The sequence below is a fragment of the Meles meles genome, chromosome 6, assembly GCF_922984935.1.
Source record: "Meles meles chromosome 6, mMelMel3.1 paternal haplotype, whole genome shotgun sequence".
In the NCBI taxonomy this organism is placed as follows: domain Eukaryota; kingdom Metazoa; phylum Chordata; class Mammalia; order Carnivora; family Mustelidae; genus Meles; species Meles meles.
The window spans coordinates 728,048-752,571 of NC_060071.1; the positions used below are offsets into that span (position 1 = coordinate 728,048).

At 53.9% G+C, this 24,524-nt stretch overlaps 1 protein-coding gene across 3 annotated transcripts; it reads right to left on the minus strand.

Annotated features, from left to right (window-relative positions):
• Positions 1-569: 569 nt before the first annotated feature.
• Positions 570-20,585, minus strand: HYKK (hydroxylysine kinase). Of its 3 annotated transcripts, none has more exons than XM_046009512.1 (5): positions 20,339-20,580; positions 15,466-15,834; positions 14,840-14,979; positions 10,622-10,805; positions 570-3,484 (listed from the first exon to the last, which is right to left on the minus strand). In XM_046009512.1, the coding sequence occupies exons 2-5, from the start codon at positions 15,809-15,811 to the stop codon at positions 3,024-3,026; spliced, it is 1,131 nt and encodes a 376-aa protein (XP_045865468.1). In that variant the 5' UTR covers positions 15,812-15,834; positions 20,339-20,580; the 3' UTR covers positions 570-3,023. The 3 variants fall into 3 exon arrangements, with proteins under 3 accessions (XP_045865468.1, XP_045865470.1, XP_045865469.1); XM_046009514.1 differs by lacking the exon at positions 20,339-20,580 and adding an exon at positions 19,576-19,682; XM_046009513.1 differs by lacking the exons at positions 570-3,484; positions 10,622-10,805 and adding an exon at positions 13,381-14,661 and having other exon boundaries at positions 20,339-20,585.
• Positions 20,586-24,524: the final 3,939 nt, after the last annotated feature.

Genomic DNA, 24,524 nt, shown 5'->3' on the forward strand with positions numbered 1-24,524 from the left:
CGGGCACAGGGCCCCACGCCAGTGGCCAGTGGGTCACTACGCGTTCTCAGGCCCAAGTGAGAGGCAGAATGTCAGGTCGACGGAAGAAAGATCTGGTGAGACAAAAGAGCAGAAGGAGAACGAGGTTGGTCCGTTTGGGGGACAGAGCAGTTGAGTCTGAGCAGAATGAAGGAGACAACAAAGGAAGGGAAGGAGGAGAGACATCAGGCTAATTTGTAGATGCCTCCAACGCCAGAATTTTTCCCCTGTAGGTCACAGGGAGCATTAAAGCGATGCTTTAGGATGATGAGGTCTCACGAGTTTCTTTTACAATGTGGTATGGATGCTTCCCATTCGGAGGTCCCGTGTCCCCTCGCCTTGAATCCCCTGGGCCTGTGACTACGGCAGAGGTCATATGCTGTGACTTCCAGCAGTCGGTCATAAAAGATGATAGATTGCTGTCTTGTCCTCTTGGGATGCTCGTTCTTAGAACATGGAGAGGTGTTCTGCCACCAGCCCAGACGAGGTCCCAGCATCCCCTGCCAGATACGTGAGTGAAGTTTGCTGCTGATTTCCTCAGTCACTGAATTTCCCCCAATCCCCAGATCACCTCCCAACAGAGGCCCAAGCATTTGGGGAGCAGAGACCAGCTGCCCTGGTGCCCGAGTTTCTATCTGCAGAATCCACGAGATGCTAATGACTGAGACTTAAGCCACTAAGTTTTTGGTTAAATTGTCACACGACAATATGCACCTGGAGTTTTTAATCTGTCTCTAAAAGGATGGATGTAGGTTGGAGAGATTAAGGATAAGAATACCAGAAAGTAAGGTGCTTCTGTAGCCTGGAGGGGATAAGAGCCTGGACAGAAAAAGCAAGAGCAGAGTCTTTGCTGTGTATATGGCATTGATCCCCAAATCTAGAACTGGGTTTTCCCCTCCGTGGATGAAAGGACCAGGGATTGGCTCTTGTGGAAATGCATTCATTCCAGTAGTTTATTAAGGGTGTGCCAGGGGCCTGGCATGGAGCTAACAACAGAAAATGAATACTATTCGATTTATGCCATCAAAGACATGGGTTTGTTTTTTTTTAAGTTTATCTATTTTTTTAAAAATCTCTACATCCAATGTGGGGCTCAAACTCATGACCCTGAGATCAAGAATCACAGCCTCCACCCACTGAGCCGGCCAGGCAGCCCTATGCCACCAGAGTTTAAAACTACACGGAACTGACTGGAGATAAGCAAGGACAAACACCGAATAGTACATTATCATTGCAAGCCTGTACGTACTTAAACATCAAGATTGTGGCCAGCAACATCTGCATTAGGAATTCGGTGAAGGAGAACCCATGTTTGCAGGAGCAATTAAGAAGGAGATCCGTAGAGTTTCATGGTTCAAGAGAATGAACAGCGGTCTGGGAGTGAAATCCACGATTCCATTCCTTTTTCTGGTCCCCAGTTTCCGGAATGGTCAAGCTAGATTAAAAAAAAAAACAATGGGGGGCACCTGGCTGGTTTAGTCGGTTTGCTGTGGGGGTTGAGAGTTCAAGCCTCACGTTGGGGGTAGAGGTTACTTTGAAAAAATAATGATGAGATCTTTATAAAAAATATATACAATGCCTTAAATTTCAGAAGCATAAGTGCTTTCATATGAGTGATCTCGTTTGATTCTAACACAGATAAGCTCACACGTGCATGCATGGTGCGTGAGAGAAGGGGAGGACTGGGACCCTGGCTCTGTAAGCAAATTCTTCTGTAAGAAAATGGGGATTAATCACAGCACTACTTCTCTCGTGGGTTTGTTGTGGAGATTAAGTGAGACGATGCATGTAAAATACTGTGATATAATAAATACAGGTTTGGGTTTCCTTCTGCTCTAAAACCCTTGTAATCCCCGAATGGTAGAGTAAGAGGAGTGTCTTTGTTATTCATCATAAACCCCTGCCAACCACACCGGAATTTCGCCTCATGAGTCCACTCCACAGACGGAGAAGCGATGGCTGTTCACATACACAGAAAAAGACGCCTGAATGGCCAGGCCTGGAGACTTGAGATCTCCTGGAGAATGGACAAGCCCACAAGAATAAGTAAAGCCATTTACTGAATCGCACGAAGGGAGACATGAAGAGAAATCAGCGAAGGAGATAGTGGTATCATGCACGTCAGTGTGCAGGGAGCTGCGGTTCACAGACCTCACGTGTTCATATGAAAAGGACCACAAAGGAGAGCAATTTTACAGTATCTGCTGAGAGATCCTCTTAGTCTCAAGCTGAAAACGAAGTGATGGTCGGGCCCCTCACTCAGGAGTCGGCGGCCTTGCCCGGAGGTCTCCCTTGGCTTCTGGGCAGGTCCAGTACCTTCCAGGCCCAGTTTCGACCGCTGCCCTCTCAAGCACGCGAACCGTTTTTCTTACGAACACTGTCTGTCTCAGTCTGTGCCTTCTCACACCTTTCTCACAGCATACATTCATTTTGCAAATATCTTTTGAAACCATGAGGAAAGTGCTATATTAAAAAAGGGACAAGAGACCAAAAATAGCTCGACATAGTCTCTGCCCTCCAAGAGCTCCCAGGTGACAGCCATAATCCACGATACCAGGTGACGTGCCACAATGAAGACAGAGCACAGCAGGGTTTCAGAGAAGCGGGGGGACGGGAGGAGGCTTCACGGAACTGGGGCTGTGTTAACCAGGTCCCTGTGTTACACCCAATTATTTAAAATACGTGACTCTATCTATACACGTGTGTTCCTTTTAAAGTTTAGCACAGTCACTGAGCTCGGGGCTGGATAGTCCTTGAGAGATGATCTGACTCAAAACCACCCTTCTGCGTGTTCTACCCACGAGGCAAGCTGGATCCCAGAGGGACACACCTGCTCATGGGCACTTGCGTACATGGTCCTGAGATCACTTGAAGGCCTTCGTGGTTCCACAGGCACTGGTCTGTTCCGTGAGTTCATTTCTCACCGAGCAGGGAAAACCTTCATAGAATTTGATTTAGTCCCCTTGGGTTTTCCACGATCAGAGCTCACGGGAAGTTTCCCTGAGTCACATGGAGACCCCTGAGTCGTAGGACCTGGCAGTTTCAAACCAGATTTCCTCCACAGCCTTCTGGCCCATGTCAAGCATCTCTTGCAAGCACTTCCAGCCAGTTTTCGCAGTGATCATGAGATAGTCCTTGTTCTCTGGGTGTAGCTGGCAAGAGTGCGCCGCGATGACCAGGGACTGGCAAAAGCGCCCGCACACGAGCAGAAACAAGGCGCTCCTCTCCACGGGCGTCAGCGGGACGACGCTCTCAAAGCCTGCAAGGACGTGACCTCCCACGTGCAGCGGACTCGTGCTCTCAATCATCATGTACGTGATGGTGATGGCCACTTCGAACACGTAGTAGCCGTAGCTCATGTCGCCGAAGTCCAGAATGCCAGACACGTGGTATGAGGCATCACCAAAGGCTGACTTGCTGGGCTCCACTAAAATATTATGGTCATTAAGATCTCCATGATTGACACCTACAAGGAGAAAAATCAAGCCATGGGCAAACATGAAATTCCCCAGCTCCTCGTCTGCCCATTTCCTGTTCCTGGGGCACCACCACTCAGCTGTGATGAGCAGTCCAGAGGTAGAGTCAAACCCTATTTGGGCTGAAATAAAAGAATTTTCTCTGAAAGGGAAAAAAAAAGAACAGTTAATTTTAGTGGTTGCATTTGCTTTGCTTCTGATCAGTACGAGGCTAGAGGATGCAGGCTGGCCGCTGCAAACACCTGGTTCTGACTGCTGGCAGAATGAAGGGAGAGTGTTCAAAAGGAATATACACATGTTCATATTATCATACGAAATAAAGAGTCCTAACGGAGACCGGCTGGCTGGTCAGTGAAGTGTACAACTCTTGATCTTGGGGTTGTGAATTCAAGCCCGGTGTTGGATGTAGAGAGTGCTTAAAATAAAAAATAAATTTTTTTAAAAGGAAAAAAAATAAGAAGAAAAAGCCAAGAGTCCTAGAATGGGCCAGATGTGTCTTGATTTTCACCTAGGATTTCTAAAAAAAAGAAGTCTGATGACAAATAATTGTGAGTTCTCCCAGTCCTTTGATTACTAGATTAGACACTGATATCTCAAGTCTGTATCACTAGAAGCGGGGGTCTGTGGTCACTGATGGTCCACGAACTCTTACTAATGTGTATGAGATAAAAACAGACATTGAGCGTATTTAGAAAAGACTGAGAGTGATTATAGCAATTTGTCATCTAAGAGTGTGATTGTGCATGTCATTAAGAGTAGAGGGGCGCCTGGGTGGCTCAGTGGATTAAGCCGCTGCCTTCGGCTCAGGTCATGATCTCAGGGTCCTGGGATCGAGCCCCGCGTCGGGCTCTCTGCTCCGTGGGGAGCCTGCTTCCTCCTCTCTCTCTGCCTGCCTATCTGCCTACTTGTGATCTCTCTGTCAAATAAATAAATAAAAAAATCTTAAAAAAAAAAAAAAAAAAAAGAGTAGAGACCAGCTTGGTGTTACCGGACTCCCACGGTCAGTCATGTGTGGTGCAGGGTGTGACCCGGTCACGAACAGCAGGACCACGCATCAGGTGCTGGGGGAAAACCATACTTGTCTTCTCTCAGGAACAGTCTTGAGAAATTCTGATTTAAAACCCTGGCTAAGGATTAGGGAAACACAGGGATGTCCAGGAGCATGAAGCGGTGAGTCACATACTTTCTGTTAAGTGTGTGATAGAAAGTAACGTCCACTCCTGAGTATAATGCCTATTTCTTCTAGTTGACTTGGGATCACGTAACTCATGCTTAAGTAATTTAGCCCAGTGGGTGACATGCAGAAACAATGAACATTATTGTAAACCACAGATTCTAAACTACACATTTGTGAAACTGGGACGCATGATACAATGGACGCCATGTCACAGTCTCATTGGCAAGGTTTCTTCTTCCTTAGAGGCGGAGGAATGGTGCATCGTATGCAATCAAATGGGATTTTAGAACCACTGAGTCACGTTACTTCGAGCATGCAATCTGTACTTACACAGGCATTTTATTGCTTCTATCCCTTGTCCACTGGCCTATCAAAAAATGATAGAGCTATTCAACGCCTGGGGCGGAAATGACAAAAGTTATTGAATTTGAGAATTAAAGAAAGAGAAGGCATTCTGATCAAGATGGCAGAGTGAGTTCGTTCTCTGATAAGCCTCCTCTGTGTAATATACATAGTAGTGACGAAAATAAGAGAAAATAAAGATAGAGCCAGCTCAGGAACAAGATCGACTTATATACTAAAACACAGAACAGAAATGCCAGGCAGTGAGCAGGAACATAGCCATGGGTCCATGGACGGTGTTCCAGGTCGGCAATGTGCTTTACCCCTTTGGGGGGACAGGAACTGGACGTGCTGCCTGCTGGGTGTGGGAGAAGGCTCACCACAGGACGTGAAAGGCCATGATGTGACATGACGTGAAAGGGAAAACCATCCGAACTCACAAAAGGATGACAAGTCTGCTCCCACCCCACTGCTGACACGGCCAGGTCAAGAGAGGCAGGAGGACAAAGCAGTCATTCTGGTTACCACAATCTTCAGTTCAGTTTTGAGTTAGTTTCTCTTTTTAAGATTTTTTATTGTTTTGTAAGTCCTCTCTACACCCAACATGGGGCTTGAACGCACCACCCCGAGATCAAGAGTCGTGTGTTCTATGGACTCAGCTGGCCGGAGGCCCCTCAAATGAGCTTCTTTTGGCTCTTGCTCATGGTGCCTGATTTCCTTGTGTGCTGATATACAGTATGTTCTCTGGACACAAGGTAGTGACTCTAGAAAAATAACCGGAAGAACTTCTAGGAGGTGATGGGGGCTGACGAGTGCACTTACGGTGATGAGCGCTGAGTCATACGTGGAAACGGTGGATCACTGTATCGCCAGAACTAATGTGACGCTGTATGGTAACTATATGGGAACTAAAACAAAAAATAATGTAAAACACCTTTTAATTAACAAAGAACTTCTAGGGGCGCCTGAGCGGCTCAGTGGGTTAAAGCCTCTGCCTTCAGCTCAGGTCATGACCTCAGGGTCCTGGGATCGAACCCTGCATCGGGCTCTCTGCTCAGCGGGGAGCCTGCTTCCCCCCAGCCCCCTCTCTCTGCCTATTTGTGATCTCTGTCTGTCAAATAAAGAAATAAAAATCTTTAAAAAAAAGGAACTTCTAAAACTGGAAAACACAATGAGAGAAGAATGCAGCGGGTGGCTAAAACAGACTAGACATAAGAAAGAATCGATAAACTAGAGGACATGGTAGAGAATAATCCAAAATGCAGCAAAGGCACAGAAAATACAAAATACACACACACACACATACACACGCACACACGAGAAGGGACACAGAGGATACTCAGTGAGAAGACTGAACATGAACTTAACGGGAGCCCAAAAGGAGGAAAGAGAATGGAGCTGGGCAAGAAGCTCCCACATCTGATGAAAGACAATATCCACACACAGGTTTGAGAAACCCAAGAATATTAAGAAAAAAATCACTGAAGAGAAAGAGAACATCCTACAAGAACCCCAAAGGGAAAAAGGCAGGTGGTCTTCAAAGGCTACAGACACACAGCTGACCTCTCAGTAGGAATGGAGAAGCTAGGAGAGAGTGGAACCTAAAATCCCCAAACCCCAAAACCTAGAGTCCTATAGGCTGCGAAAATATTCTTCAAGGATGAAGAGAAAACAAAAGCATTTTCAGACAGATGACCTCAGAGAGTTCACTGTTAGAGAACTGGACTGGAGAACATGCTAGGGGATGTGTTCTAGGCGGGAACAAAATGAGGCCAGGCAGGAAGCTTGAGGCTGGAGGAGAGGAAACCGACACACAAGTAAATGTAAACAAACCTGACCACAAAACAACAGCAGCGTTGTCTTCTGGAGGCCCCAAGTATGGATCTGATTTACCAAATCAGTGGCTTATAAGCCAGGACAGACATAAATGCACTCAAGTATCTTTAGGTCCCTATGTTGTCTGGGATCACATTACACTTTGATGAGTCGGGGTCACATAGGACAGCATACAGCTCCCAAACTTCTGGACAGAAAAAAATACAGTCACGAAAAGAATGACTTCAAAAATGATGACGTCAAAAGAAGAGGAGTAGAAGAAAAGAAGGAACTGGAACAGACAGACAGAAGGCGAGAGTACAGGACAAGATCGCACAACTGTACAGCATCCCAGGGAGCGGGCACTGAGGCAGAGGAAACAAAGAGTAAAGAGGGAAACTGTATCGACGAAAGCTTCCGTTCGCCAGCAGGGTCACAATCCTAATCTTATGTGCACGTTGCCTGAAAATATACAAAGCACATTTTGACAGAGATACACAAAAAGTACCGGAAATCCACAATCACAGCGAGAGACTTAAAGTACACTTGTTGATAATTGTTAGAACACACAAACAAAAACATCAGTAAACAGAGAATTTGGACAACAGGACGACGAGCTTGACGGACTAACATGTACATAACTGCACCCAACATCCACAGAACACACTTTCTTTTTCAGCACACGTGGACCGTTTTTTAAATTTACCACATGCTGCTTCATCGAGTAAATCTTAACAAATTTGGGAGTCCTGAAGTCACATAAAGCTGCTGGGTCCCATATGGTAGTCGTCAGCCGTGTGATGTCGTTCACAGTCATTCAGACTAAATAAAATGAGGCTCTGGCTCCTTGGTGGCACGAGCCCCACGGCAAGTGTTCCGTGGTGGCTAGACGCTATTGCCACGGACCACGCGGACTCAGAGCACTTCCACCAGTGAAGAAGCTCTCCTGGGCAGCGCCGACAGGACCCATGCCCCCCGCCCACAGTGCAGCTACAGGAGAAGTCCACACCAGAAGGGTAACTAAGAACCATCTTCTGCAGATCCCTGTAAGTGCAGAGACGGGCCAATGTCCATGATTAGATTCCTCAGTCTTCTAAGTGTAACATAAAGGAGTGTAAATAAGCTATCCTCTCCATTTCCTCCAAATTTATATAGCGATTCCATCCAAACCTAACCAAAATCTTAACAAAAATCTTTAAAAATATGACACGCTGATTCCAAAATTGATACGTACTTAAAGTAAAAAGGACCCAAAATAGTCAAGACCTTCTTACAAGAGAACAAGAAGGTGGGAGGCCATGTTACCCGCTATAAGACCTTAAAAGCTAAAAAAATTAATATAGTGTGGTAACCTTTAGACACGCTCACAAATACTCCAGCTACATTCCCTGCAGGAACATGCTGGGTCCCACTTCTCTGGTCCTCAAGAAGTTGAATACGGCTGGGTGCCTTTTTGGCCCTTTGAACTGAACAGAAGTGACATCGCTTCAGGGCAGAGATGCAAGAGACGCGATCCGTGTCCAGCTTCCCCTTACCCAGCTACAGCAGCACTCCGTCCCACGCGTCTCGGTCCCCGCGTGAGAGTCCGCAGAGCAAAACCCAAGACGGTCCATGCTGGACAGGCCGCTGGAGGTAGAACGAGCTGTCCGCTACTGCGGTGCATGGTGCCTCACGGGCCACTCGTCGCTGCAGCATAACCCTGCCGAGCTGACACAGCGTGGTGCGGGCGCGGAGACGGGCAAAGGGAACAGGGACAACACAGAGAGCCCCCAGGCTTTTGGTTTATAGCAGAGGTGGTACTGTAAAGCCAAGTGAGAAAAGTTGGCTTTTTAATAAAAAAAGTTACCAACTTTTTCACCAACTGGTGAAAAAGTTACCAACCACAAGAAAAATTTACACCATACGTAAATTTCCAACGGTTTATAGACGTATGATGAAAGGGAAAAACTAACGCTTTAGTAAGATAACGCAGGAGAATATCTTCGGGACCACAAGGTAGGGAAAACGTCTCCCCAAGATGAGTAGAGAAGGCTCACCTTCTACTACCAACCCAGGAGCAGAAGGCGGATATACTTGAAACCAAGAAATTCAGGACTGTTGATCAAAACACATCATGAAGAGAGCGAAAAGGCAGAGTGGAACAAAATATGTGCAACACATATAACCAGCGAAGGAACTGTATCCAGGAACCCTCTGGAACGTCTAAAATCAACGAGAAGGAAATCCCGTTGAAAATCTGACAAAAGATTGACGAGGCACTTCACGGAAGAGTTTAGCCAAATGGCCACACATGGGGAACTGCAGAGCAAAACCGAAGAAATCGCTGTCTCCTGCAGGACTGGCGAGGGCCAGACTGTGAGGACAACATGGGTGGGGAGCGGCGGACACGCGCAGCCTCTGCTAACAGCGCCGCGCAGGTGCGCAGGCACTCCGGAAAGCCACGTGCCAGCGTCTCGTCATGCGGCACGTAGACGTGTCCTGTGGCCCGGCAGTCCTACCCCAGCACGCGTGGGGCCGCGCGCCCAGTACCGCAGACAAGAAGCGAGGTGGCGAGGACGGGCGGAGCAGTAGAGGTGGGAAAGTGAAGCCGGAACCCGGAGAATTCGAGCACGTGTGAAGCGTGTGACAAAGAGCAAAGTCAAGGCTGCCAACTCCCAGGTTTTCGGCGAGGTCAGCGAGGTGCGTGGCGGATACCATTTTCATGAGATGAAGATGAGCGGGGGTGCAGATCGGACGGGGGAAATCAACTCGATTTTCATGCTGCCGCCTCGCGCTATGTTTACACAAAGTGAACGCTGCGGACAGCGTTGTGATGCCCCCACGGCCGACACGCTGAAGCCCGCTGACCAGTGCGGTGGTGTTCGGAGCTGGGGTCTTTGGGAGGGAGTGGGGCTGAGAGGCACCGTGAGCGTGGGGCCCTCATGACGGGGTTAGTGCCCTTCTAAGAAGAGACACCGACGGAGAGCGCCGCGCTCTCTGTGCATCACGCGAGGATGCGGAGAGAAGGTGGCTGGGGCTTGGGAAAGACACGGAGCGTGCTGGCACCTGGATCTCACATTTCCAGCCCCAGAACCGTGGGAAGCCGCCCACCTCGTCTCCGTACTTGGTGACGGCAGCCAGAGCTGAGCCCTACTGAAAGCAGAGGAGAGAGGGAGCCGGCTGCCTCCGTCAGGCTTGCTGCAAGCGCCCCTTCCTGCCGGGCCCTCTGACCCGTGCTTTGTGCCCCGTCAAAGTCCGCTTCCACCTGGAGAGACTGTCGCCCACATCCATAAGGAGGTACACACTAGCATGCTCCCCGGAACACCACGACAGAACAACAACAAACCAACCTAAAATTCTATCGACAAGAGAAGAGACTGAAAACAGCACGGCACGTTGAAATAAACAGTGGCACGTCCCTGCGGAGCATGGGACACGCCTCAGTAAAACGACGGGCGAAATGAGCTAGAACCACACCTGTGAAACGATCGATCTGGACCGAGAAAAGCAGGCTGCGGAACGGTAAGACCATCGGACACCAGCTAACGATGGAAGACACGCAGAACGCCATGGCACCTCAGTTATGAACACGTACGTAGTGAGCGCGTTCAGTAGGGAGGGGAAGGCGTGATCACGTACGGTCTGGAGAGGATCTCAAATGTGGCAGTTCTAAGGGAAGTAGAAGCGCCAGGAGCGAGCTCGGCCACATTTTGAGACTTGGTGAAACTAAGCCGTATGTCCGCGCTCTTCTGATGCTCAGAAACGTGCCAGTGTGAACAGCAAGGAAAACACTTCCTCGATCGGGGGTACTCACACTCTCGGAAGTGCTGTAGTTTGGTCAGGATTTCGTCCTTGAACAGCTGAATGACCTGTACGACAACCTCCCGGTTTCGGCTCTGGCCCAAGGCGTCCAGGTACTTCTCCAGAAGAGGGACGTTTTTCAGATTCCAAATGAAGTTCTCCCGACGAAGGCTACTTAACTTCGGGTGATGGAATTTCTAAACCAAAGACAAGGGACTCTTAGAGTCTGGACAGTTAGAGCGGCCACGAGGGAGAGCTGGTGGGCGAGAGACCGCCCTCCCAGGCTCGGTCCGAGCGGCCCACGGCGCCCCCCCCCGCTCACCGACACGCTCCGTTAACCCCCCCACGGGCTGATGGCACACCGGACGGGAGTCGTCGTTCTGGGGGCATGTCCCCATCTCACTCGTGGCTGAGGGGGACTTCCGCGCCCCTGGCGGGAGCTGGACACAGGAAGAAAGAAGTCTGCTGTCCCCCGACGCTGGCCCCCCCGTGAGCTGTCTGACCTCACCTTCTATTACGTTCGTGGACTCTCCTGTAGCCACAGCGGCCTCCCGGGGGGCAGGACTGTGCCCGCGCACCTGCACCTCACGAGCTCTGTGTTCACCGCTCCCCCGGCCACACGGCCACGCCGTGAACGTTCACCAGCTCCTTCTGTGGGAGGCCCCCCGGCCACTGCATCTGAAACGTCAGCCCCCTTCGGTCCTTCCCGCCCTGCCCGCGCCGATGTCTTCCCCGAGAGCCTGCAGCACGTGCGGCTACGGCGCTCCGGAGCTCACCCTCCGGCCTTACTCTCCACCCTCACAGGGACACAAGCTCCGGTGAGGGTCACACTGGGGTTGGTCCGTCTGCTCGCCCCACGTTCCCGCACCCACCACGGCGCCCGGCTCACAGAACACGCTGCTCCAGCGACAGCTGCTGAATAAATGAACGTTCCCAGGATAGAAAATTCTAGGACTGCCAGGGCCTTTAGCCTTGGGCCACTCTATATGGAATTCGAAACAGCTCTGCCCATCACTGCACAGAAAGGGAAACTGAGTCCAGGATAACGAGGGAAGTCACCACTCGCGGGCTGAGGGGGCGCCGAGGGCCCTTCCGTCTGTGGGACGTGACTTCTCAAGCGAGACAGACGTGTCGCAGGACAGCCCAGGAGACAAGCCTCTGTCAGCAGCGCGTGGACCAGCCCGTGGGACGTATGCTGGGTTTCGGATTTTATTCCACTTCTTTAAAAACATTCCTCTTAGTGGATTTTGCCATCCGTTCTTGAGGCCTGGAGTTTGAGCGCCCCAGGGTCCCCTGTCACCACCACGGACTTGCTAAGTAGCCTCGATCAGAGCACCTCTCCCGGGGGCTACTTTTCATGCCTCAGCGGCTCTGCGGGCTTCCTGTCGCTGAGCCGAGCTCTATCTCTGTACCACGTCCCCGGCCCTGGTTCCAGCAGCGACGTCGGGGCCTTCTCCCACCTGACCCCTGCCACACAGTCCCAGACGGCGGTCCTGCCCCCCAGAGTGTCCTCCTGGCAGAGTCAAGCTTGCCAGCACCCGGTCATCCTCACGGGACCCGGTCTGGTCCTCCCGACCGCATGGCGGCCAAGGGCCACTCCAGGTCACGGGAATGTCCGGCGCGAGAGTGCTGCTGGAAGCCGTGCCCTGGGTCCGGACTGCAGGTGCGAGTGGACAAGGTACGGGAGAGAAGGAGTGCTGACCCTGTTCGGAACCGCAGGGAAGTTTACCGGCATTCTTCTTCTGAGAAGAGCACGACAGATGGAGCCACGGTCCACCCGGGGAGGGCTCTGGGCCGGCTCCTGACACAGGGCGCTGCTGGCCACACACCCCATGGAGAGGGCCCGGGCTCCAGCAGGAGGAGTGAGACAGGACCCGGCCCCAAGGCAGACACGGCAGGTCTCAACAGGCTCTTCTGCTTAACATTGCAGATCTGTTTCCTTCGCGGGAAAATCCCGTGTCAACACCAGCCGCGCAGTCGTTGGATGAACGAAGACCGGACAGAATCAAATGAATCAAGACCTCACACCTAACGGGCGCCTGGTACAGGTTCGCCGAGCATGAGCACCGCAGCTCTGGCTCCTGGGCGTCCGAGCCGACTTTGGGGGCCACGGCACGACTACGTTAAACACAAACATCCTAGGGGAGGGGCACAGACTGTCAGACGGGAAAACCAGCAAGACCTCACATCCCCAGCTACCAGACGCACCTGCATGGCACACGGGGACAGAAGGCACACAGGAAGTCTCCCGCTCGGCCCCAGGGGCATAGGAACCTCCTCCGTCTCACGGCTGGGGCGCCCGGCCCTTCTCTTGCTGGGCTCCGGCCAAGGCTCTGGTGACTCTTCTAAAGCAGCAGCCACAGGAAGGACACGCGGGCGGGCTGATCCTGGGAACCCCGAAGGGGCACGGCGTGAGGTCCGCGGAGGCTGGCGAGCTTTCCCCCGTGGCACGGGGCTCCCTCGTGACCGGCGTCGGGGGAGACTGTCGGCCTGTGCGCGGCGCCAGGTCCCGGCACACGCGTTAGAACCCGCGTCTTCCTCAGCCCCTCCGAGTCCCCTTGTGGAACATAAATTGATCGCCAAATCCGGCCGGCTCCGTCTCCAGCACGTATCTTGAAGCTTTCGCAGGTTCCGGCCCTGAGTCAGCTTCTCTCTGATGACTCCTTCGCTTCCTACACGCGCGGTGCCCACTCCGGCTCTCTGCCGGCCTGTCCGCCGCACGCAGTGCCGCGACGTCGCGGTCCCTGCCCGTCTGAAGACCCTCCAGGCGAGGGCGCGTGAGGTGACGAGCGTGGCTCTCACATACGACTGATGGATCCCTGACCTCTACCGCTGAAGCCAATAACACGTCACATCTTAATTAACATAAACTAATAAAAACACCCGGGAAATAAAAATAAAAACACTCCAAGTTCCCTAAACTCTTCCGTGTCGTACACGACAACATATCTCATAATCTGACCAGCGTCCGCCTCCAATTTTGTCCCCGTCTTGTTCTCTTGGTAACCAGCTGCCTCGTGGTGAGGACACAGGGCCACCCTGGGGGACGGGAGCCCACGCCGAGGAGAACCACAGCGCCCCCAGCTGAGTCCCTGCTGAGTGCGGCTGCATGCGTGGCCCCACGCACACCCCGGCCCACAGAGACACGAGAAAGGAATCCACGTCTGCAGGTGTCAGTGTGGCGATGGTCTGTTACGTGGCATAGGTGGCCGGGACGCTGCTCGGCGAGGCCAGCGACGGGAGGTCCGAGCTCAGAAGTCGCAAGAGGAGGGAGTGATCGTTTATGCACAGCACGGGAAGAGAGGGGTCTGGGGGCATTTCCCAGAGGGCGACGCCCGAGCCACGTGCTGAAGGACGCGTGGGAGTCCGGCTGCACGGGGAGAGGTCCCGGGGGCTCGGAAAGTGGCACGTGCGAAGACGCGTGCGACAGAGTGGCCCGTCGGGGATCCATGAGGAGTGACGGGGAGAAGCACGGACGGACAGACGGAGGCCCTGTGGGGACGCAGGCAGGACGGGGCACGCGGGGCCTCACACGGGGACCTTGGCCTCCACGTCGAAGCAACGAGAAGCCGCAGACAGTCTATAATTGTAGAAAGTAACTGTGCGTTGGCACAAAGAGTCAATCGGAGAAGGAGCCTGACCACGGGGGGCAACTGTGGTGAACGAGGACAGGCACGGCAGGCGGGGGCGGCCGGGCCACAGAGGCGCCTGGCCTGTCGCATGAGCAGGACTCAGCGGGGGTCCTGGAGGGGCTCTCCTGGTGCAGCCCACGTGGCGCAGACCAGCTCTTAGCCTGCGCGTCGCTTCCGCCCCCGGCACATTCCTCTGGGACGGGGGAGCCCGTCCTCTCCTCCCAGAGCCCGGCACAGCCAAGGGGCACGTACACACTTGTTGTCCGTGGTGCCATTTCCACCACCACGCAGACACACGTCCGCCCAGGCCTCCGGCTCGCTCACTCGGCAAATACAGACGGTCTTCTGGGAGCGGCACCAAGAGCGTAGGGACCGCCTGGAAACGCAGGCGATCCTGCCCACAGTCCTGCGAGGCGCAGGGCTGGGCAGAAAGAGTTCTTGCAGTCAAGAAATGCCCATAGCAGCGGCCCTAGTCCCTTCCTAACAGCCCACAGGAGGCACCGGGAGAAGGGGAGTCTGGCCCTGGGTTTGTTAACTGAAACAGACCACAACTCAACAAATACTCAGGTCCTAGAAGCAAGCAAAGCCCCACGTCCTACCTGCAGGGTCTCATCCAGTCTGCCGGCGAGCCTCCCGACCTCGTACAGCAGCTGGGGGCTGCTGGGGATCTCAGCCACAGGCGTCCCCGGGAGGTAGGACAGCAGCCTCAGCAGGTAGCCTGCGACTCCAGAGCCGCCATCTGCATGGACGCAAGCACATGCCGTCACGTCTTGGGGAGATGGCCGGGGCTGTCCTGCTCGGTCATTACGACCAGGAGAACCGCAGACGTCACAGGACAGGAGCAACACACAGGCTTCACGGGGTCCACAGGACGGATGGATGGACCCGAGGGTCCCACAGCCAGCCACGCACACATGACAGCTCGGTGGCCCCAGGATTCAGAGGACAGGCAGGACTGGGAAGTGGGGTGCCCCAGAGCACCCGTGACCCCGAGATCAAGACTCTGGGATCACGACCTGAGCCCCCAGGTGCCCCCGTCAAGTCCTTTCTGAGGGAAGAGTTAGAGCAGATCCTGTGAATCAGAGCCCCCGATCTCCACTCTGGGGAGACTGCACGACTCCCACGCCTACACCGGGAGCCATCAACCCGTTCCCAGTGTTTCTACTTGTAGCTCAAATGCAGTAACGTACGTGGCCGCGGTGACGGCGAGCTGGCGGGCTCTTACCTACGGACACGAGAGAGCTGAGATGGCCTCCCGCAGTCGGACGCACAGAGGCGGTCGGGAAGCCAGCAGCTCTCAGGAACATGCTGACGTCGCTCTGCACGTCGATCAGCTCTGGGCTCTTGCTGGACTCGGCGTTGCTTATCTTGAGGACGTACTCCGTGGGCTCACTGGCAGGGTCTTTGGCACTTGAAATGCACACATGAAAGTTTTGGTCATCATAGCTGGGAAGTGGCCGGATCCTGGAAACTTTTAACCCAAACACCGATTCCACTAATGCAGAGGCTTGTACGTCACTGAAAGTAGGTTTGGCAAGAGCCTGGGATTGCTGATCGTCTCCGTGTGACATTATGTCTCGGGAAAACAAACCAGCTAGGAAGAGGACACACAATAAACAGGTTTACTTAAGTGATTTTTCTTAAGACAGACCCATCACGCCACTCGATCCTGATTCTATACATTTTATTAATTTTCACTGGTAAAGCTGAAAAATTAAATTCGTAAACGGGATAAAGAAAGAGGTGTTTGGGCAGGTGAATAAATATCCTTGCATCGCAGATTACTTTCAAACTCACCTCACAAACAGGAGGTAGGAAAGCCCCTGGCACGTCCTAGTCCCATTCCTGGCCCACTCCCCCCAGCAGCTGTCTTCCCGGGGAGACTGAGGTCGCGACAGAAGGAGCACTTCGCTGAGACTCACCGAGACCCCAACCCCACGGTATTGTCCCTTTGACAGAGGGGACAGCTTGGGGCTAAAACACAAGTTCAGATCCAGGGATCTTACTCTGCTGCGCACCAGTTCCGCTGAATCATAGCCTCACCATCCAGCTCACCACGCACACTTCCAGTTCAGAAGCATGGGCTGGTGTGTGAGGCACGGCGTGAGCCCTGGAGGACACGCGCAGATGCCTCAAGGTGCTCCGGGACACGAGGCACGTCAGCTCACGGTCACAAACACCCTCCCAGTCCAACACTCAGAAGCTGCTCAGAACATCAAGTCACAAGGCAGTAAGTACTATACTGAGAACACCAAAGAGCCCTGAACTAAGCACACCCCTGAAGTGCATGAAGTAACACTGAACTCAGTTGACCTTATGTTGCAAGGAATCACTTTTCTACGGCCAAGCAGAATAAGGCTGGAAGTAAAAATGACGGGCAGTTCCACAAGGCTGCCCGGATGGCTCAGGGCGTAGAGCAAAAGACTCCTGATCTCAGGGTTGTAAGTTTGATCCCCATGCTGGGTACAGCGATTACTTAAAATCTGGGGATGCCTGGTGGCTTAGTCAGTTACGTGTCTGACTCTTGATCTCAGCTTACGTCTTGATCTCACAGTCGTGAGTTGGAGCCCCATGTTGGGCTCCACATTGGGCATGGAGCTTACTTTAAAAAAAAACACTATGGGGCGCCTGGGTGGCTCAGTGGGTTAAAGCCTCTGCCTTCGGCTCAGGTCATGTTCCCAGGGTCCTGGAATGGGGCCCCACATGGGACTCTCTGCTCAGCAGGGAGCCTGCTTCTCCCTCTCTCTCTGTCTGCCTCTCTGCCCACTTGTGATCTCTGTCTGTCAAATGAATAAATAATATCTTTAAAAAAAACTGCATACACTTGGCTTCCCTCAAAAGCATCTACGTGACACAGACACCACAGGGAAGGGCTTCTGAACAGCCTTCAGGAACCAAATATTTAAGTTCCGTGCACCCTCACTTCCCTCTTTTTCCAAAATAGCTTTTTTCCAACCCCCCCTTCATACTAAGCTGTAGGGGACGAGGAACATCTGCCGGCGAGCTGCGTTTCAGGGCATGACTCTGACGGCGGAGCTAGGGATGGCGTCATACAACCAGCATCTCAAGAAGAGCGAGCTTTTGACAGAAACCGGAACAGCTGTCGCTTCCGGAGGGCTCTCTGGAGGGCCATGCCTAGAACTCGACGATGCTTGGGTTACATGGATACATACATCCGTCCAAACTTGAAACTTAAGTGTAAGATCTGTGAATCTCACTGCTTGTAAATTTAACCTTAAAAAAAAAAAAGTCCCTGTGAGCGACTGGCAGGACAACAGGCCAAGGGTGGGGTCTGAGGACCCTCTCGGAGCTCCCCAGATCACACTATGCCCGTGAACGTCGGATCACTTCAGATCTACGAAAGCCAGAGCTCACCTCACTCCAGAGAGGAGACGGGGATAACATTCAGAGAGGCACACTGGGGCTCTCCCATAGGACACCCTCCCCACCACAGCCCCAAGTCTATGCCTGATGACTCAAGTGATGACAAGAATTTTAGCCTAAGGACTTCTGCTGCACAGCTGGTTAAGTGTCTGCCTTCAGCTCAGGCCATGATCCTGGGGTCCTGGGATCAAGTCCCACATCAGGCTCCCTGCTCAGCAGAGAGCCTGCTTCTCCTTCTGCCCACCACTCCCCTGCCTGTACTCTTTCTCTGTGTCAAATAAATAAAATCTTTAAAAAAAAAATAATACTAGCCTCAAATGCCATTCTCCTCCCCCTCCCTGCCTTCCTATAGATCCTCTTTCCCAAAGTGACTTCTCTCCCCTCCGAAGCCTGCAGCCGGCCGCTCCCGCCATGGGCCGGTTTCTACCACCTGTCATAGTCACTGCGTTCTTGCCAATCACATGGAAAGTGACCAGAGTATTTGCTTTCTGGGCTTGTTCACTAAGATGCTGTGACAAAGCCTGAATGGGGTTTCAAAACATAATCCTTGCACCTGAAACGTGTGGGAACCAACATATCCTATCACACTGTATTTGGGCTTTAAGACTTCACAGGAAATTTTAACATTCCTTCTGGAGGTTTATAAACTGATGTAAGGCCAGTAGTAAGAATACTTTAAGTTCAAAATACTTTAAAGGTTTAAACCCAACATGAATTGGATTCACAGTTTTTCAACTCCTGAAGAGTCAAGGATGTCAGAGTAATTCTGAGTTTGATATGAATTACAAACCCTTAAAGATAAAAGGAACCTAGGAGGCAAGTGGAGAAGGCCTGTCTCCCTTCCAGCCTAGAAAATGTTCCCAGACCCTCGTCCAACGGGGCTGGCGCCTCTGAAGGAGAGGGAAGCCATCAAGAGACGATCTGGTACAAAGAGTAGCTGAGCCGATCCAGTGTATTTTACCACAGTAAAAACCCCCGAGGGCAGAAAGTCGCTCTGCTGCAAGAAACAAAGCGTCATTAATCCAAGCAGGGATTTCCCAGACTGAGCCTCCGAAACGGCGCACTGGTCACATCTCGGCTAAGTAGGGGTTGGACAGGCCCACCCTGAGAGTCCCTGGCGGCTCTGACTTCCTATGCTTCTACGGTTCTCTCTTTCTGAGCTGAAAACTGCCTTTCTTTGTACACAAGGACTCAAATGATGAAACTAACGGCACAGACTGAGCTCCTCAACGTCAACGAGGACAAGGAAAGAGACACGTTCGTTAGCAGTGTGTGCCCTAATGTCTGCGGTGTGTGGAGGGGCAGGAAGAGAATCCAAATCCTGGAGGAGGCCGGGCTGCACTAGAGTCCAGAGGGCTTTGCCAAGCAACTGAGAAAGCATCCAGGGAGCAGATGTTCTCCAACCCCACACTCCGCGGTGCCTGAATCCCACACACTTTGTCCCACACCAGGGGTCTGGACTTTCAACCCTGCACTGTGTGGAGAGACCCTGGTGGAAACACAGTTACTCTGGGTGCCCCCCCCCCCAGCCAGATGGACAAAGTCTGGTTAGACTCTACTCGGGATGCCCTGCACAGTGCCCTTCTCCCGAGATTCCCCTGCTCCGACCTCGCGGGGTGCAGACTGGGGTCATGCCCAGGGGACATCGGTGACCCCTGTGCCCAGCCCAGGGCCCCACAGTGGGCGGCTGGGGGCTCTGAAGGTCCTCCTGCTGGAGCAAGGGGAAGGGGGAGAGGGGTGCTCCAGGGCCGGGCAGGGGCTGGCGACCCCAGAGGCAGGAAAACAAGGAGGTGGGGGCTCCAGGGTCAGGGGGCTGCAGCCCCGGGACCGAGTCCCCAGCCACGGCCGCCCCTCCGCCCGTCCCCAGGCCACTGCGGCGAGTCGCACCACAGGCCCCCCGGTGCACCCCCAGTGCTGTCGGGGCGGTCCCCGCTCTCCCCTGCCGGCTCACCGCAGCGACCCGTGATCCCGAGGCGACACGGCTCTCCGGCCGCTCTCGATCCTGCCGCGGCCCCCGCCAGCCGGAGCCCGCGAACCCCGACTTCTGACCGGCCCCTCGCTAACCCGCGCCGCCAATCAGCGTACAGTACTGGGGGGCGAGGCTGGGCCGCGACCGACCCGCCCCTGCGGGCACGATCGGCTCCTGATTGGCTTCCCGCAGCCCCGCCCCCCCGGTGGGCCCTCCACTCAGAGCCCGCTATCTCCACGTACTTGGGCTTCTTGTCTCTGATTGGCTCTTCGCGTCCCGCCGGCGGCTTCCCGGGATTCAGCAGGTCCCGCTGCCGCTGGAGCCGGTCCCGGGGCCGCCTTCGCCCACGCGCCCCCGCCGCGCCCGGCCACGCCACCCGGCTCGGCCCGGGCCGCAGCTCCGAGCGGTCCCTCGCTCCCAGGCCCGCGGGCCGAGCAGCACCCGGCGCGGGGGGGCGCCAGGGCGGCCGGGGGACCCTCCCCTGCAGGAAACCGCCCGATCCGCGCCGGGCGGGGGTCCCCGGGGTCGGGGGGCCAGGCAGGACTTCCCGGCGGGCCATAGCTGACCCACGCCGTGGTCTCCGTGGTTCTGTCGGGGCCCCTCCGTCCCCCTGCAGGTACACGACACCCCCCCCAAGCAGCCCCTCCGTCCCCCTGCAGGTACGGGAACGGGACCGCGGTACAGCACCCACCCCCCACATCACCCCCACCCCTGACACCTGGAGGTTCCCCAAGCCTCTGTCAACCTGGCCTCCTTGTCCAGCGAGCATAGTTCTCGGCTCTGCTCTCATCTCCAAGGAGCAGGGCTGTATTTTCAGGTCCTGGGGGTTTTCTTGTCTGGAAATCCCTTCAGGGTCTCAAGAGCAAATTTCATTCCCATTTCCCACAACCCAAATCTGACTCCTACTGGCCTCTTAAGGCCTTCAGCTTGCTGTTGCCCGGGCGGCTCCTGACTTCCCTCCGCCGTGGGCTTCTCTACTCCCTGCTCTTTGCTGAGAGCTGGGGATGTAGACTGAGCTTGGAAATGGTGAGAGGAAGAGGTGGGGTCAGAAGGTCCACAGCGCCCCTTTCCGCCCACAGTGCCTTCCTTTTTTTTTTTTTTAAAGGATTTTTTACTTATTTATTTGACAGAGAGAGACACAGCAAGAGAGGGAACACAAGCAGGGGGAGTGGTAGAGGGAGAAGCAGGCTTCCCGCTGAGCAGGGAGCCCAGCGTGGGGCTTGATCCCAGGACCCCCGGATCATGACCTGAGCCGAAGGCAGACGCTTCACCACTGAGCCCCCCCAGGCGCCCCCCACAGTGCCTTCTTCACACATACTGTTCTGGAACCTGCCCTTTCATTTTTAAGTAATCTCTACCCTCAGTGTGAAGCTCGAACTTAGGAGGGGCTGGAGACCGGAAAGGCGGGAAAACAAGGAGGCACAGGTGAGGGGCTAGGGCCTGTGCACCCCGTCCCCACCCACAGCCGCCCCTCTGCTGGGGTCCCCACGGGAGAGTCGGAGGCAGGGGTGCACGGGTCCGGGGGCGGCAGCCCTGGCCGCCCCTCCCCAGGGGAATACCATGCTTCTAGGACTGAGCCAGCCTTTCATTTTAAATGCTCGTCGGTCTTCAAGAATATCCTCACACATACATCTTTTGTGCTTTTCTAATTATGTCCTTAAGAGACACTGCTCGCTCATAGGACTGAGTCCAAGAGAATGAACTTTTCTAAGGCTTGTAGCACACGCTGGATTATGTTTGTCCTCAAAACGCCAATACTGGATATATCCTAATGAAAGAAGCACCAATCTGGTAAGAAAGGCCATACCACTGTGGGATTAAGAGTTGTTTTCCGTCCCCACCTGGGCACAGAGGTGGCTCTCAGAGATCAGTGACGCACCCCTGCAGGGAAGGGGGCTGGACCCCTTGCGGCTGAGCTTGCCTGCTGTTAGGGTCCGTGATCAAAGGAACGAGACTGACACAAAGCGAAAATCAAGCAAAGCTTTATTTCGCGCCACCAGAAACCAAACTGACCGGTAGGTGCCTGAGTCTTGCTGGGGGCCACCACCTCCTTGCCCTGGTGTCCCTCCTGGAGGCTCCCTGCCTCACCCTCATTGTACCACAGGCCGCTCCTGAGGAGGCTGCCCCCCCGGAATCGTGACCACTCCCGACGCTCCCGATGACGAAGAGGGCGCTGTCACTCTCCACAACCCCAACACTACCACTCCTACCACTACCCTAACGCCTCCCAACAGCTACTCTAATGGCTACTCTGACTCCTCCTGCTATCCCCCCCCACCCCCTGCAGCCTCACAGACCAGCCTTTCTAGAGGTGGTTGAGCCCGGCCCACACACAGGTGGCCAGTGGGATTGCAACTGGCCTCAGTAAATATATGCGCGCCCCACTGATTGGCCATTTCCTCTAGCTGGCCTGGCCTGCCCTACACCTGCAACCCGGGGCCTGCCCCAGCCAGCCCCGTCTGCGCGCTCCTGTAACCCCTGCAGGCTGCTTAGAAGGCTCAAAACTCGGTGAGGACATCACTGTCACGGTACACGCGAGTTCTGTGGGGACCGGACAGGCGGAAGAGCTGTGTCTCAATTTCGAAATCACACTAACACGAGCTTTTTTAGTCTGGTGTTTTGGAAAACGGATCAGACAACTCACATCAGATCAAAGCAAATAGGCTGCGGCCCACCTCATTCACAACTAAAACCCCAAACTGGCCTCAAGTGAGAGCTGGAACCAAACGTCAGGACGGATGGTACTTCGCGGACGCCGGTGTTCTCCCAGCCCCACCAGCACGAGCCTCCGGAACACACACTTCACAGAACACGGAACTGCAATCTTCAGAGAATTCTTAAGACTGTACCAGCCTTGGTTTATGAATAGCAGATTTTCAAGTTGATTAACTAATCTCTACCCCGAATGTGGGATGTGAACTCATGACCTGCGATCCAGGCACCTCCTAATCCGACTGAGCCAGCCAGGCGCCCCCGTGAACACCAAATTTTCACAAACTCTCTCTGCTCACTCAGGTTGCTGTTAAGAGTGGTACAAAGGGCAGCTCCTTCTCGATCACACAACACCGCTCTAGAATGGAGGGCCCCCGCCTGACTCCCAGCTCTGGCCGAATAACGAGTGGCCAGCGGAAGGAGGCGGCAGCTGATCCCAACGTTGAGAGACTCAGGAAAACACAGCATCTCCATCCTGCCTCCCCAAGAAAAGCCACTTCCGCCTGTGACACACAGCTGACAGCTCGAGGCCAACTGAGTCCCAGACGCTGACCGGACGCACATCGCCCACGCATGGAGACCGTGGAACGGCCGTTACGTGCAGCCCGGCTGTGGAAGGACCGGCTCCCTCACTACACCGGAATGCCCCACGTGGGTGCACCAGGGCGCTTCAAGACTCACGGATGAGGGGGAACCACGACGAGGAGCTAACTGTAGAAGCGACGTTTTCGGCACGACGTGGAGTCTATTTCACCATCCAAACGCAGCCAAGGACCGGAATGCCTGGCTCAGAAGACCATCCCCACCTAAACAAAAAGGCTGCCCAGCTGGCTAGTGTCTGGACCAGGGATCCTGCTTTGGGTGAGACAACAGTCTTTTCAAGTGGAAAATGGGATTCCACGGACCTGAGAACCTGCTGGGACACGGCTTGGCAGTTCGACTTCCCCCGCCCTTCCAAAGGGACGGCCCCACCCGGGACGAGGGGCCCACAATCACCCAGGTTTCCATTCCCACTGGCCCCAGACTAGCAAGGGGGACAGGGTGCACACGGCTCTTTCTGGCAGTCATGCCGGGAATGACTAACCTCTCAACACTTACGTAAGCGTCCTTGAAGAGAAATTTCTGGATGCCGTCCTTTCTAAGTTACGGTGTTTTATTTTCAATGCACCACAAAGTATTTTACGGCAAGAGATATGTGATAATACAATTTTCTTTATTAAAAATAATTTACAGCATCAATAACATATACACAATGGTCATCAACTGAACTTTGCCTCCAGTATATTTTTATACAATACTTAACATTATTGAACTTAAAACTGTTACACTGTTTTGTTGGCTTTAAATAATAGACAATGATTTATAGTTACTTGAGATACATGGTTTCGTAGTCATATATTATTTGTAAAATTGATAGAAACATCAGCACTATCACACTTCAGGGGGAAAAGCCCAAGTCCACCTGCTCCCGCCTTTCTTCCTCCATGCCAGCATCCAGGCTGAGCACCCCTCCTACACCTGAAGGCAAAGACAGGTGTCTTCCCACCACGCACAACAGTCAGTCCCGTCACGTCTCCACATCCTGTCACCTGCCACCAGGAAGGCGGACGCACTCCTCCCGTGGAACGGCCATGGTGACAGGGACGCCCTCGCCTTCAGACACTGACGACCGCTGTCACCACGGGCACTCTCAGCTGTAATGCTGCCACTTCGCGGGGGGACGGAAGCCCCGGTAGTCTCCTTGTGCAGGGACAGCGATGCCGAAGGCAGCAAGCATGGCCACAGCGGGCGGCATCATTTTCTTAAGATGAGAAGAATGCTACTGTTGATAATACCTCTGAAGTTGTGCCCGAAGTTACAAAACCCATCTGCTTCTCTCATGTGCCTACTATACTTCCTTTCCACAACGCCGTGCATCTTTGCAACACCCGATGACCTGGACAGAGCCAACGAAATCAAAGCCCGAGATGTCACCTCTGTGCACACAGAGCACTCGGCCCGAGGCGGGGGCGCACGGCACCCACGAGGGCGCACAGCCTGGCTCCTTCTCCGACGCCGGCCGTGGCCATGCTCTCTGCTCCAGTGTCCGCTGTGCAGGAGCCAGAGGCCGGCAGCCTCGACTCTGCTCCCGGAGTCTGAGGCCTGCACGTCCCGGTGCTGGACCAGGGATAGGGACTGCACCGGCCCAGCCTCCTGGCCTGGCTGTTTGGAGCCGACGC